Here is a 15157-nt window from a genome sequence, read left to right as displayed (position 1 = left end):
ATGATAAATAAAAAGCACCAGTTTGATTCTGTTCCAGAGTATTAACAAAATGTTTCAGTTTTTCATCTTACATTGTTACACTTTCTTTTCTTTTTCACCTATCCTGATACAATGTTTTGTTTGCCTGAGTTTTTTTGAATGTTGTTATTACACTTAATTCGCACGAAAGAACTAAACTGTGTCGGTTGTCAAGTTCAATACAATATATCAATTCTTTTGGCAACACAATGGTACTGTAATCTCATAAACAACAACACATGTTCTAATTTCAGTATGTTGTACAGTTTATTGTTTCCAGTCCTTGAGGTGGCGACTGATAAACTTCATTTTAATATTAACTCTGTTAATCATGGGAAACCACGAGTGCAAACTAAGCAATAAGATGCCACAAGGATTCCCTTTTATTGAAGGACACAGGGAGTATGCTCAGTGTACAGTTTGTACTGCGAAATTTAGCATTGGTTGGTTGGTTGGTTGGTTTGTGGGATTAAAGGGACCAGACTTCGATGGTCATTGGTCCCTTTTTCCAAAAAATTAAAACCGCCCAAAGAGAATAAAAAACGAACAGCAGGAAAGACGTCAGATGACACGGGACAAGAAAGACTCGGACGGAGATCAGACAAACCAAATTAAAACACACAGTGTGTGACGGTAGTTGGCCGACCATAGAGAAAAAAAGAGGAAAAGCCAACCACCAAGAACACATTAAAAACTCAGTTTAAAATCAGAGGCTAAAAGCCAGAATCAACACTAAAAAACATAAACACTCAGATTAAATGATAAAAAGCCCCTGCCCGAATAAAACACAAAACTAAGTCCATCATGGCAGTGTCATCTAGTAAACGTGCAGAGAGCATGTAAGGCAGCGCAAACGTCTGCCTGATCACAGATAAAAGTGGACAGTGCAACAAAATGTGGACCACTGTCAATGCCGAGCTGCAGTGACAGAGAGGAGGGACCTCACGGCGCAATAAGTGGCCGTGCGTCATCCGCGTGTGCCCAATACGCAGTCGGCAGAGGACGACAGACTCCTTGCGAGAGACTCGCAAGGAGGAGTGCCACACAGTCGTCGTCTCCTTGATGGCACGGAGTTTGTCAGGGGTGGCCAGACCGCGCCATTCAGCGTCCCAAAGCGAGATAACTTTGCGGCAGAAGACTGCCCTCAAATCAGTCTCCGGAAGGCCAATGTCTAGAGTGGGTTCACTGGTGGCCTGTTTGGCCAGGCGGTCAACATTTTCATTGCCTGGGATACTGACATGACCAGGGGTCCACACAAAGACCACAGAGCGGCCACAACGCGCAAGAGTATGCAGGGACTCATGGATAGCAATCGCCAGACGAGAACGAGGAAAACACTGGTCGAGAGCTAGTAAACTGCTCAGGGAATCGCTACAGATAACGAAGGACTCACCTGAGCAGGAGCGGATGTACTCTAGGGCTCGAAAGATGGCGACCAGCTTAGCAGTGTAAACGCTGCACCCAGCCGGCAAGGAACGTTGTTCAAAATGGTCCCCTAGAGTTAGCGCAAAACCGACTCGACCAGCAACCATCGAGCCGTCAGTGTAAACAACACCAGAGCCCTGATACGTGGCCAGGATGGAAGAAAAGCAGCGGCGGAAGGCCTCTGGAGGGACTGAGTCCTTCGGGCCCTGTGCCAAGTCGAGCCGAAAGCAAGGGCGAGGGACACGCCATGGGGGTGTACGCAGAGGTGCCTGGAAAGGAGGTGGAAGAGGGAAAAACCCAAGCCTGGAGAGAAGCTCCTTTACGCGGACGGCGATCGGACAACCCGACCGGGACCGACGTTCTGGCAGATGGACGACTGACTGTGGGAACAGGACACGGTAATTTGGACGCCCGGGCAAGCTAAAAACATGGGCAGCATAAGCAGCCAGTAATTGTTGGCGTCGTAACCGCAGTGGAGGGACACCTGCCTCCACTAGTATGCTGTCCACAGGGCTGGTGCGGAAAACACCAGTAGCAAGGCGTATTCCGCTGTGGAGAATGGGGTCCAGCACCCGCAACGCAGATGGGGAAGCGGAGCCATAAGCCAGACTCCCATAATCCAGACGGGACTGGATTAATGCTTGGTAGAGCCGTAACAGGGTAGACCTGTCGGCACCCCAGCTGGTGTGGCTCAAGCATCTCAGAGCATTTAGATGCCACCAACACGCCTGTTTAAGCTGCCAAATATGAGGCAGCCAAGTCAACCGGGCATCAAAAAGTACACCCAAAAACCTGTGGGTCTCCACCACAGCAAGAAGTTCGCCGCCAAGATAAAGCCGCGGCTCAGGATGGACCGTGCGGCGCCGGCAGAAATGCGTAACGCGGGTCTTGGCAGCCGAAAACTGAAAACCACGTGCTACAGCCCAAGACTGCGCCTTGCGGATTGCGCCCTGTAGCTGACGTTCAGCAGCTGCAATGCTAATAGAGCTATAGTAAAGGCAGAAGTCGTCAGCATACAGGGAAGTGGAGACAGAATTTCCTACCACTGCAGCGAGACTGTTGATTGCAATTAGAAACAGGCAGACACTGAGGACAGAGCCCTGTGGTACCCCGTTCTCCTGGACGTGGGAGGAACTATGGGAGGCTGCAACTTGCACGCGGAAGGTACGATACGACAGAAAATTGCGGACAAAGATCGGTAGAGGGCTCCGAAGGCCCCATCCATGAAGCGTAGAAAGGATGTGATGACGCCATGTCGTATTGTACGCCTTCCGCATGTTGAAAAAGACAGCGACCAGGTGCTGACGGCAGGCAAAGGCACCGCAGATGGCTGACTCCAGGCTCACCAGATTGTCGGCGGCGGAGCGACCTTTACGGAACCCACCCTGAGACGGAGCCAGAAGGCCCTGAGACTCCAGTACCCAATTCAAGCGCCGGCTCACCATCCGTTCGAGAAGCTTGCAAAGAACGTTGGTGAGGCTAATGGGGCAGTAGCTGTCCACCTCCAAAGGGCTCTTGCCCGGTTTCAAAACGGGGATGACAATGCTTTCCCGCCAGTGCGACGGAAACTCACCCTCGACCCAGAGACGGTTGTAAAGGTCGAGGAGGAGTCGCTTGCAGTCCACTGAAAGGTGTTTCAGCATCTGACAGTGGATGCGATCTGGCCCGGGAGCGATATCAGGGCAAGCGGCAAGGGCACTGTGAAATTCCCACTCACTGAATGGAGCATTGTAGGATTCAGAAGTGTGGGTGCGAAAAGAAAGGCTCCGACGTTCCATCCGCTCTTTAATGGAGCGGAAGGCCTGGGGGTAATTCGCAGAAGCGGAACTCATAGCAAAATGCTCTGCTAAGCGGTTTGCGATGACGTCTGAGTCAGTACAAACTGCTCCATTCAGTGAGAGCGCATGGATGCTGGCAGGGGTCCGATAGCAGAAGACGCGTCGAATCTTGGCCCAGACCTGCGATGGAGTGACATGGAGGCCAATGGTGGACACATACCACTCCCAACAGTCCTCCTTGCCCTGGCGGATAAGGAGGCGGGCCCGCGCACGCAGCCGTTTGATGGTGATAAGGTGGTCTATGGAGGGATGTCGCTTGTGACGCTGGGGCACACGCCGGCGATCTTTAATCGCTTCAGCGATCTCAGGCAACCACCAAGGCACAGCCCTCCGCTGAGGGGACCCAGAAGAACGGGGAATGGCAGATTCGGCGGCAGTAACGATGCCGGTGGTGACCGATTGAACCACCGCATCAATGGCATCACTAAAGAGAGGCGCAATAGCGGCAGTGGAGGAAAACAAGTCCCAGTCAGCCTTATTCATAGCCCATTTGCTGGGGCGCCCAGAAGAGTGACATGGTGGCAGTGACAGAAGGATTGGAAAGTGGTCACTGCCACACAAGTCGTCATGCACACTCCATTAAAACAGACGGTAAGAGGCAAGGGGTACAGATCGAAAGGTCGATGGCGGAGTACGTGCCATGCGCCACGCTGAAGTGCGTGAAGGAACCATCATTGAGAAGTGAAAGATCGAGCTGTGCCAATAAATGCTCAATGGTGGCGCCTCGACCTGTTGCCACTGACCCACCCCACAGAGGGTTATGGGTGTTGAAGTCGCCCAGCAACAAGAAAGGTGGCGGCAATTGGGCTATCAGTGCAGCCAGGACATGCAGCGCGACATCACCATCCGGTGGAAGGTAAAGACTGCAGACGGTAATAACCTGTGGCGTCCACACCCTAACAGCGACAGCCTCTAAAGCTGTTTGTAGAGGGACAGACTCGCTGTGAAGAGAGTTAAGGACATAGATGCAGACGCCACCAGACACCCTTTCATAAGCTGCTCGGTTCTTATAATAACCCCGATAGCCACGGAGGGCGGGGGTGCGCATTGCTGGAAACCAAGTTTCCTGCAGAGCAATGCAGAGGAAAGGATGAAGGCTGATAAGTTGGCGGAGCTCAGCTAGATGGTGGAAGAAACCGCTGTAGTTCCATTGGAGGATGGTGTTGTCCATGGCTGAGAAAGGCGTGGCGTGACTGGGAAGGCAGATTATGCCGCTGGGTCACCTGCTGCCTCCGATTGAGCACCTGTGCTAGTGCTATCCATTGCGTCCGAGGGACCAGCGAGATCGAGGTCCGCAGTGGACGCCAGAATCTCCACCTCGTCCTCAGAGGCAGCGCTTGTAGGAAGTGGTGGGACGGGTGCCACCGCAATATCGTTGGTCTTGGGGACTTTCTTCTTTTTCTGCTTGTCGCGCTGTGCCATCGGTGGTTCAGGCTTCATGGGCTTCACTGGGTCAGTCTCAGGGACAGACGACGACCGTGAGGCCCTACGACCAGGGACTGGTGGTTGTTTGAACCACTTGCGGGCGTCCGCTTTTCCACTGGTCGGAACTTGTGAAGGGAGGTCCCCAAGGGATCCCTTCCTGGCGAGAGTAGCCGAAGAAGTCTTACGCTTCTCTGGCTGGGAAGGGGGAGCAGATGTCCCTGATGGTTGGGAGGGTGTTGCTCCTGAAGAAGATGAAGCAGGAGCAACAGAGTGTGAAGTGCCCCCATAATCAAGGGGGCTGTTGGATGCTGACCAATCATAGAACCAACTGTACGGGACGACACAGGAGATGGAAGAACCGTCGTTGCAGCAGCGGCGTACGTTGACGTCATTGGCACAGGATGGAGCCTCTCATATTTCCGCCTAGCCTCAGAGTAGGTCAGGCGGTCCAGGGTTTTATATTCCATTATCTTCCGTTCTTTCTGGAAGATCCTACAGTCCGGCGAGCAGGGGGAATGGTGTTCTCCGCAGTTAACACAGATGGGACGTGGAGCACATGGAGTATCAGGATGCGAAGGACGTCCACAATCTCGACATGTGATGCCGGAAGTACAGTGGGATGACGTGCCCAAACTTCCAGCATTTAAAACACCGCATCGGAGGAGGGATATATGGCTTCACATCACAGCGGTAAACCATCACCTTGATCTTTTCGGGTAAAACATCACCTTCGAAGGCCAAGATGAAGGCACCGGTGGCTACCTGATTATCCCTCGGACCCAGATGGACGCGCCGGACGAAGTGAACACCCCGTCGTTCGAGATTGGAGCGTAGTTCATCGTCGGACTGCAGTAGAAGATCCCTGTGGAATATAATACCTTGGACCATGTTTAAACTTTTATGGGGAGTGATGGTGACGGAAACATCCCCCAACTTGTCACAAGTGAGCAACCTCTGTGACTGGGCAGAGGATGCTGTTTTGGTGAGAACCGACCCAGAGCGCATTTTGGACAAGCCCTCCACCTCCCCGAACTTGTCCTCTAAATGCTCCACAAAAAACTGAGGCTTAGTTTGCATAAAAGATGCACCATCGACCCGCGTACAGACAAGGTACCGGCTTGAATAATCTCCACTGCTGTCTTTAGCCATGCGTTCCTCCCACAGAGTGGCCAGGGAGGGAAATGATCTTGGATTGAATTGCTTGCCGTTGAGGTTAGACCTCGATCGCATAGAGACTGCTGGGGAAGGCCCACCAGCGAGAGATGATGTACCGCGCTTCATTGCGGGTCATCCGTCCTGATGCCACCCACTCCGACCAGGGGCTCTCCCCACGGGCGCCACCCAGCCACAGCAAAGACCACCTGGCAGGATGGCCTTTGCCAGGAGTCCCGATGCCCCAGAGGGATAAGCATCTACTCCTCGGCATACGTGGGGAGGTAGCAGCTCAGGCATCAGCAGTGCGATCCCTGTGTAGTCAGGGGGGTATCATCAAGAGGGTACATGACGACCCCACCACAACGGACTGGCTACCGTGCTGGATGTCGGGTGTCGAAATATCCATGTACATCACAAGGGCAAAGATGGAAATGCACAATGGAGGGAATGTATGCTATCCGGAACACACTTCAGCGGACGTGGCCAGAAGCTCGATGTACATCCAACTCCATGACAATACTGGGTGTGCCAGATCTTAGGGCAAGATGGATGTAAGATGCACCACATAAGGCGTCCTTCCCCAAATTTATTTTTATTTATTTATTGTTCCGTGGGACCAAATTAAGGAGAAGTCTCCATGGTCATGGAACGAGTCAATACATGAAATTATAACACGACATTAGAAACAGATAAAATGAAATATAAAAAAAATCATATTCAGGTGACAAGTCGTAAGTTTAAATGAAGGCAATCAACAATGTAACACTGGAATTTGCTTAATTTTTTAGCTCTTCCAGGAGCTCCTCGACAGAATAGAAGGAGTGAGCCATGAGGAAACTCTTCAGTTTAGACTTAAAAGAGTTTGGGCTACTGCTAAGATTTTTGAGTTCTTGTGGTAGCTTATTGAAAATGGATGCAGCAGAATACTGCACTCCTTTCTGCACAAGAGTCAAGGAAGTGCATTCTACATGCAGATTTGATTTCTGCCTAGTATTAACTGAGTGAAAGCTGCTAACTCTTGGGAATAGGCTAATATTGCTAACAACAAACGACATTAAAGGAAATATATACTGTGAGGGCAATGTCAGAATTCCCAGATTTTTGAATAGGGGTCGACAAGAGGTTCTCGAACTTACACCACATATAGCTCGAACAGCCCGTTTTTGAGCCAAAAATACCCTTTTTGAATCAGAAGAATTACCCCAAAAAATAATACTATACGACATAAGCGTATGAAAATTGCGAAGTAGACTACTTTTCGTGTTGAAGTGTCACTTATTTCAGATACTGTTCTAATGGTAAATAAAGCAGCATTTAGTTTCTGAACAAGATCCTGGACATGGGCTTTCCACAACAGCTTATTATCTATCCGAATGCCTAGGAATTTGAACTGTTCCGTCTCGCTTATAATATGCCCATTCTGTCTGATCAAAATATCGGTTCTTGTTGAATTGTGAGTTAGAAACTGTTAAAACTGAGTCTTACTGTGATTTAGCATCAAATTATTTTCACAAGCCACGAACTTATTTCATGAACTACATTATTTGTTACTGTTTCAATATTACACACAAGATCCTTCACTATCAAGCTGGTGTCATCAGCAAACAGAAATATTTTTGAATCACCTGTAATACTAGAAGGCATATCATTTATATAAATAAGAAACAGCAGTGGCCCCAGCACCGACCCTTGGGGAACGCCCCAAGGGTCGGTGCTGGGGCCACTGCTGTTTCTTATTTATATAAATGATATAAATGGTACGCACTAACGGAAAATTTTGAAATGTAGTGGTCAAACCCCTTATGGGACCATCATATTAAAGGCCGAAACAGTCGAGACTCCTAGTCGCCTCTTACGACAGGCAGGAATACCGCGGGCCTATTCTTACCCCCGAACCCGCAGGGGGGGAAATTTAGCATTGGGCATGAAGAATGCACTGGCATAGCAACTCATATGAGGTCCTACAAAACATTATTCTGCATTTCAGGTTAACTCTTTAAGTTCAAAATTAATAAGTACTAATCGTGAAAGTAGTTTCAAGTTCATGGACTGAACCAGTGACATAGTTAACTCACTATTCAATAAGAAGTTATCATGTTTGCAGACAAAAACCAAACCCGTTATCACAAATGAGATTGTATTGCTTGCTATGGAACAAATAATGAAGGAAGAGAAAGAAGCAAAATTTATTTCAGTGATTGTAGATTCTTCCAGTCACATGGACTTTGAGCTGGCTCCTTCAGTGGTTAAGCTTCACCATCTGGATGAAGGCATGATAGTGAGTGTTGGAGTTGGTATTAGATGTCCCAAGCATTCGACTTCATATGTCCTAAATATGTTGGCAAAGTTCACTCTTAAGAAAATGGTTGTAGCAAATTTGAATGACAACACAAATACCAATTATGGATGAAAGAAAAGGAAAGGTAAAAACTAACTTTACTTTATGTTGCATGAAGAGAGTGAAAATAATTTAATAGGTGTAAAATGTCCTGCACATATTGTTCACAATGGTGCCCACACAGGCACAGATGAATCACCCATTGATATACAACTCATAACTCGTAAAAATCTACTGAAATTTCCATATTTATGCTACGTAAGTTGAACAACTAAAATCATTCTGTGAGTTTGCGAAGAAGAATGCAAGAAACTTCTACATCACAGTAAACTAGATCGGCATCTCTTGTACTAGCTGCTGAAATAGTAATGATGTTTTCCAAACATTAAAATACTACCTCCTGTCCCTTGACAAGTATTCTATCATCACGAAGAATTTTTAAAAAAAATCTGCAATGCTTCACCACCCTTCAGTTACTTCCACGCCAGTTACATACTTTCTCCAATAGTATTCTGAGTATTGAAAAAGAAGATGTAACTATAATTGAAGTTGCAGACAAAATAATATATTGTTTGAAAAATTAGAAGCCAGAAAACCCAGAAGATTTTTGACATCTGCAGCAAGTCAGTACTCACATGTGTTGGTAAGTGAGGGGCTAGTGACATTTGATTGAAATCATGATAGTTCTCTGTGGTACCTGCACTGGATATATTCATAAATGGTGTAAGTCATTTCTTGAATCTCTTCAGCTGATGGAGTGGGTTGCCCTAAATAAAAGAACTGTGCAGTTTAGTAAAATCTAGTGTCAGGAACTTCACTGAAGATGAGGAACAGAGTGAATGAGTGAGTGAATGGATGTTAGCTGTGGTAATCACACAGAAATGAAGTCATCTGCACATGCCAAACTAGCGTGGAGAGCCACATCACATCATTCTTCGGACACGCCTACAACCTTGACATTTGCAATAGTGTCTCTTCCAAACCTGGAAATAACTTGGTGCATGGACAGTACTACAAGGTATTTATTTCAAAACATTATATCCAATGGAACACAACAGCCCCTGTGTGCCAAGTGCATATGAGCAATGACATGGAATGTGCTGTTTAATTTGCATAGATGAGTGTAGCTTGTGCAACATGACGCAGCACACATTAACACCAATAGCCTACCCTGGGAGTAAAACTACAATCAAATGAGGACTCTCTCTGACCCACTAAATTATTGTCTTAGTTTTTAAGCTTAAGTTGAAAGCTTTGAACTTTCCGGTGTGTGTGTGTGTGTGTGTGTGTGTGTGTGTGTGTGTGTGTGTGTGTAAAACTCTTAGACAGGTAATAATTACAGACTGATGCTAATTCTTGCTTATGATAAGCAACATACATTTATTAGACAGATATATATCTTCTATCTGGCTATCATATTTAATAAAATAAACAAATGGGAAACTAATGAACTTGGAAATAGATTAGTCTGAGCAAGAAATGTTAAAGTTGTATGCAGCCAATGTATCAGTGTTTTTAATAATTATATTATTTATTTGCAAGAGTATATCCTTACCAGCTCACGTAAATAGCCCTGACCCACAAAATCGTAGAGAGACAAACCAATGCGAGTCTCGTGGTACCATACTTTACGCATAATGTAGTTGAAAAGTACCATTATGTTGATTCTACAATAGGGATCTCCATGTTGCAATTTAGCAAATACCTGTGGTGTGAAATAATGCCTGCAATGAAGTAAAAGTAACAGAAATTTTTAAAGATTATTTATTATATATTACAACAATATGCTATGGAAAAAAATGAAAGTACAAGGGGGAATGAAATATAAACCAGTATTTTTGTTTTAGTCACCTTTTGGTAAATGAAGAGCGCGACAATCACTGCTCATTGTTGGTTTCATTTCCAGTGACTATTCTCAACAGCTAGAACAATGTTGGACTGTTTCTTTAGTTTGAATTGCAATCTCAGAGCAAGAGTACCGTCATCTGTTGTGCAATGCATTATAGTCAAGTTTCTCACACAGAGGGCGTAAAACCATCTGAAATTTCGAAAAGACTGGCAACACAGTTTGAGGACAACAACCTGAGAAAGCCTCAAATGTTCGGAAGACACAAACAGTTTTTAACAGGATGAGAAACAATTGAGAATGCAGCTCACTAATGTCGCCGGAGCAGGATGACTGAGGAGAATATCTGCATTTTTAGCCAGCTCACTAAGGACAGTTGTTGAATACCAGTTGCTGAAGTTGCTGTTGAGGATGGCATAAGCTACAGTAGTGCTCAGGCAATCATTACTAACAACTTTAGGTTTGGAAAAGCATCCAAAGGTGGGTGCTTCATCATCTCACTGCAGAACACCAATTTCATTGTTTCAAGGTTTGTAAATGGCTACTGTCATGCTACGAAACTGAAAGGAAATATTTTTTGTAACAGACTGTGTCCTATGATGAAATGTGGGTGCATATTATACCCCCGAACCAAAAAGAAAGCACCTTGGAACAGTGCAAAACTGACAAATCTGCACCTCTCAGAGCCAAAAACAGTGTCTGTGTGGGGAAGATTCTTGCAACAGTCTATTTTGATTTTAAAGGTGTTCTTCACATAAATTTTCTCCACTAATGTTGTACTGTGAACACTGCATATTATTGCCAACTTTTGGACTAAACAAAAAATGTGCATATCACCAGAAGAGGCACACATTTCCAATCCAGGATGCAATGATAATGCTCGATACGACACTGCTACCCAAACTCAACAAAATGTCCAAGAATTGTTCTGGACCACGCTACAACATCCTTCTTACAGTCCAGACTTATCCCACTGCAATTTTCATTTGTTTGGACCACTAAAGGAAGCAATCTGAGGACACACATTTGATGAAGTGTTCATGTGCAACTAGCTGTTGTCACAGCCACATTCATTTTACAAAAATATAACCAAGAAACTGCCTATCCAATGGGAAAAATGTATTTCCCATACAGGATACTACATAAAAAGACAAATTTGTGTGTATGAATTTTTCTGAAGCTTAAATACACTTATAAAAAGAAATTCCGGTTTATATTTGATTAACCCTTGTGATTTTAATAGAATTATCATAACTAAAAATAGAGACGGAATGTTTCCTAAAGTATCAATATAATGACTTTTTGAAATCAATGACGACAATATATTGGAGGTACAACTATTTATATTTCTGATACACCGTATTTTGCTGCATGGTGCACACAAACTCTGGCCTATCAGTATTTCTGCTTCTCCCATTGGATGTGGAAGCCGCTCTTTGTCAATGCTGTGACTTCGGTGACTGAAGATTGTGTCTCAAGCTTTACTAAGAGTGAAGCCACTGTCCATATTGATCAGGCCACTGCTCACTCAACAGCCTCCTTTAAGACACAATCCCGAAATGGTGATGTTTGTCTTAACACTTGCATTTGTTCACATTTCATGAAGCGCACCGCAGCTATGTAGTGTTACACAAATACAGATTTAGTTGAGTTCGGCAAGTCTCTTGTGCTCCAGGCATCCTTCTTTGACTGTCTGCACATTCTGGTTGATGTATGGCTAACCGTATTACACAGATTATGATAGGCACCCAGCTGACAAAGTCCCACCTCACCTTTCAGAGTACCTAACGGTGCTCATGTTTTTGGAGGAAGACGAAAAACACATTTACACCAAGCCACGATTCTGCTAGTTGTTCTGAAACTTTGTTGGCATGCAGCAGGTATGCCACTGTCTTATTCTCCTCATAGTGTTCCATTTGTTGGGCGTGTACCTTCTGCTCAAATGCAAGTCGGATTTGTCACTCATTTTATCTGTTCTCTTAGACTACATCTTTACGACAGGTGAGCTCCATTGGTATGCTTTCTTTGTCAGATATTGTATACACCCCATGGATCAGTGCACGTTGCACATCCTCAAGTTGTTGGCAATAATGGTAGCTGAAAGTGCGCAGGTACAAAGAAGCATGGATGGATTTCCTGTACACACTGTGCTCCATAGTACCATCTACTTTGAGCTTGACCAGGACAACTGAAAAAGGTAGTTCAACATTATCTTCCACTTCAATGGTGAACTGATGCTGAGTTGCAGTGTTCAAACATTGGAGGAAATACTGAAGCCTTCACACCCATGTAGCCTCATGCCAAATGTGTCATCACAATAGCTACGGACACACATGAATTTCAGTGCACCATTTTTGAGATCTTCCTCTTCAAAATCTTCCATGTATATGTTCAAGCTCTACTGTTAACAGTGGGCAACCCTTGGTGACACCATCTGTTTGTTCACAGATAAGGAATTTAGATGTGAGAACAAACTGGAAGAGGTTCTCCCTGATCAATTGGAGAGAGTCAGACAGCAGTACCCTGCTGAAACGGGAGGCATATGAAAACTGATCAGAACGTCCTGGTTACGAAGGGGTAGTTCTTGCAGGTGGTGACTGACATGGACTGAGTTTCTGATGTGTACTTATATTTACTGACCTTGGGCCTTAATACTGCCATTAGAAGTTTGGCTCCTGGTACATAAGTGTGCCTATGTTGCTTACTATAGGCTACAGAGCAGTGTCAGCCATGGTGTGTAAAACTGCATGCTAGTATAATGTGCTGCACGTGTGTGAGTTGAGGCTTGGGTCTGTCATGGATTTGCTTGGTCCTTTTCAGAAATATTTGGTACTGTGCGACATTTCATTCAGCAGTGCAGTTCAGGATTTTTTGGCTGGCACAACATTCTTCAGTTTGGCAGTATTTTGGTCCCATTGCTGTTTTACCATTTGCTATTTGTTTGTGGTATGAAGGAAGTCGACAGGTCTGGTGGCTATATATACAAAAAGTGACAGGCTAGTGACCTATTGTCACCAGCCACTAAAAATGAATGGGAATGACAGAAGAAAAGGATGAGAATTTCAGTATCTATTAGGCAGCTACTTAATCAATGGGTGTTGCAAATTTGCTATAGGACGATATTACAACACCACGCAGAAAGAATTTGATTTAGTTGATGGTGAAAGTGCAAAAACTTGCAATGATCAACAGATGGGATTCACTGCTCTGTACTTTTGTGCATGGAGCACGTGATAAAACTGAAGGTACAGACAGTCCATTTTCTGAAATTGCATGCATTATTACACTGTCAGATGCAATACTGTGAAGCATCGGATGCAACGTACCCTAGCCAGCATTCAGTAGTAAAATCACAAGAAAACCTAAGTGTTCATGCTGCTGCTCTTGAGTAGTCTGAATGGGCAGTTCTTGATAATCTTGACTCTTCTGCTGATGAAATTAATTTATTGGCAATCTTTTACAAGCCAGAGTCTCCCCATATAGGTGGGTTAATGTTGCTGCATACTTGCTTTCACAAATGATTCCCACTGATTTACATCCAGAGAACTGTCACATCTACATTGGAAATTTATCCATACATTATTACAATACAGGGAAGTTTTCCATGTAGTATGTACCTCTTATGGCAAGGCAGAAAGGGAAAAATACTAACACAACTTAACATACGTAATCAAGTCTCAGTCCCTTTATATAGATAACTAATGAATATGAAACTAAAAAAAGCCTGTTTGTGGTGAAAGACTGATTATAGCACAGAGGCACTACCTCAGAGCAAAATACTGATGCCATGTTCTCAGTTGCCTCTACAATAAACAGCACACAAAAAAAGATTTATTGTTCAACAGTACTTTAAAGCTATGAGGCTCATTTTTACACACAGTGTGAAGAAACTTTGCGCTAACACAATTAAAATCATGCAGTCAATCACGGAGATGGGCATTATCATTAATACAAGTAAACAATCCATCTCTACAGCAAGATTGTACCCTAATAAACAAGAACGATGTTTACTTGCACTTTGGTCCTCCCTTCTCTGCCACTTTCAGAAAGTCTTCATAGTTAATTAACTGTTCATCATCTGATAAGGGTGGGCTATGATGATTCTCGAGCAGGACCCACAGAGCCTACGACATTTTAAAAATTAACAGATTGCAGGCAATCACATCAGATAAAACCAGCAACAGTTCAAAGAACCAACAAATGTTACATACCTTCAGTTCATTGCTGTTCAACAACTGACGGCCTCTTCGTTGTAGAAACACAGCTCTGGCCTCTTCTCTCAACTTTTGCGCAAGAACATCATCTTGCTTTGGTAGCTGAAAATTTTGGACAATTATTAAATCATCACATATACTTTTAACGAAATTCAGGTATAAAACAATAATTACCATGCTCATGAAGTGGTGAGAACGTAAGACTGCACGTTTAGGAGAAAAGTGGAAAAAAAAGTCATGAATGGAACACTGACTAACCTTGCGATAGAACTTCGGTATTACGTCGTAGGACGAATGGTTTTCTTTCGGTTCAGAGCGCCATTCAGTCAGATACTTTCTATACAGCTGCTGTTCCAATTCTTTCAATTTCTCTGGCGACTTCTCTGCACAGCAAGTTACATCGTAAAGTAAGGTATTTGGTGTATCAAATATAAGTTAGGATTTACAGACGTACTTTCGTTCTATGAGTTACTTACTATTGCCACTGGATACGCATGCTTGTAAAGCTTCTTTTAAAGAACTCAGTGGATTATCATCCATTATTTCAGCTAAACATAAACGTCAACAAAAGGTACATTTCAAATGATGCGGAATTATGCCAAAGATATACTTAATAGTTACGACCAGAGAGCTAAACTACTAACTAGACTGTGGCTAAACGTCAAAATAATCATCTTGGGGTTGAAGCTCTTTCGTTCCGTTTTTGCTTTAACAATACGTATCTTTTTGGATAGGGTCCGCCTTTTGCAAAACACAGTTTTGTTTTCTAACCCAAAATGTTACACTGGAGTTGCAGCATCTTCAGTGGGCTTTCATTTTCCATCTGTTAAAGATAAAGTGTTCTTTGCTTTCTGTATACATGTAGCTATCAGTTTTTAAATCGTAATTACAAATATTT

The 15157-nt window shown here is 44.5% G+C and overlaps 1 protein-coding gene across 1 annotated transcript in view; it reads right to left on the bottom strand.

Moving 5' to 3' along the window:
• The window catches only part of LOC126092401 (serine/threonine-protein phosphatase 2A regulatory subunit B'' subunit gamma-like), a 65231-nt gene extending 50338 nt beyond the window's left edge, over positions 1-14893 (bottom strand). Inside the window, exons 1-5 of the mRNA XM_049907974.1 lie at positions 14736-14893; positions 14518-14642; positions 14257-14361; positions 14057-14169; positions 9755-9923 (exon numbers count right to left, since the gene is read on the bottom strand). Of these exons, the coding sequence (XP_049763931.1) occupies positions 9755-9923; positions 14057-14169; positions 14257-14361; positions 14518-14642; positions 14736-14799 (576 nt within the window). The 5' untranslated portion in view covers positions 14800-14893. The remainder of the gene's footprint in view (positions 1-9754; positions 9924-14056; positions 14170-14256; positions 14362-14517; positions 14643-14735) is intronic.
• Positions 14894-15157: the final 264 nt, after the last annotated feature.

The sequence above is a fragment of the Schistocerca cancellata genome, chromosome 7 (genome assembly GCF_023864275.1).
Source record: "Schistocerca cancellata isolate TAMUIC-IGC-003103 chromosome 7, iqSchCanc2.1, whole genome shotgun sequence".
Lineage (NCBI taxonomy): Eukaryota > Metazoa > Arthropoda > Insecta > Orthoptera > Acrididae > Schistocerca > Schistocerca cancellata.
The sequence above is the reverse complement of the archived record's forward strand: the minus strand, read 5'-3'. Positions and strand labels throughout refer to the sequence as shown.